The 311-nt window shown below is 41.5% G+C and overlaps 1 protein-coding gene across 1 annotated transcript in view; it reads right to left on the bottom strand.

Annotated features, from left to right (window-relative positions):
* The window catches only part of LOC119585613 (open rectifier potassium channel protein 1-like), a gene marked incomplete in the record, with an annotated part of 57788 nt that overhangs the window by 15429 nt on the left and 42048 nt on the right, over positions 1 to 311 (bottom strand). Inside the window, 1 exon segment of the mRNA XM_037934283.1 lies at positions 142 to 267. Within this exon segment, the coding sequence (XP_037790211.1) occupies positions 142 to 267 (126 nt within the window).

Raw genomic sequence — 311 nt, 5'->3', positions numbered from 1 at the left:
AACATATATGTATTTTTTCTCTTTTCTTTCTTACTTTTTAGCTCCAACTACGTACGTTTTCTTTCCCCAATCATAATAAAGGAACAGAGAAATCAATAATAAATGTCGCCTCCTTCTTGGCCTCCTTCAAACCCAACTTACCGATAGTAGTAATGACGGTCATAGAAAAGTAGAGAGATTCGATAAAGGTCATCATGTATTTCACTTCCACCTGGTGCAGGTGTGGACACAGGTGCTCAGCCTCTTGCACTGCATCTGGTTGGGATCCTGAAAGTGGAGAGGAAGTCAGTCAAGATGCGAGGCTCATCAGT

The sequence above is a fragment of the Penaeus monodon genome, chromosome 20 (genome assembly GCF_015228065.2).
Source record: "Penaeus monodon isolate SGIC_2016 chromosome 20, NSTDA_Pmon_1, whole genome shotgun sequence".
NCBI classification, from domain to species: Eukaryota; Metazoa; Arthropoda; class Malacostraca; order Decapoda; family Penaeidae; genus Penaeus; species Penaeus monodon.
Note: the sequence above shows the minus strand (reverse complement) of the source record. Positions and strands in the feature narration are given on the sequence as shown.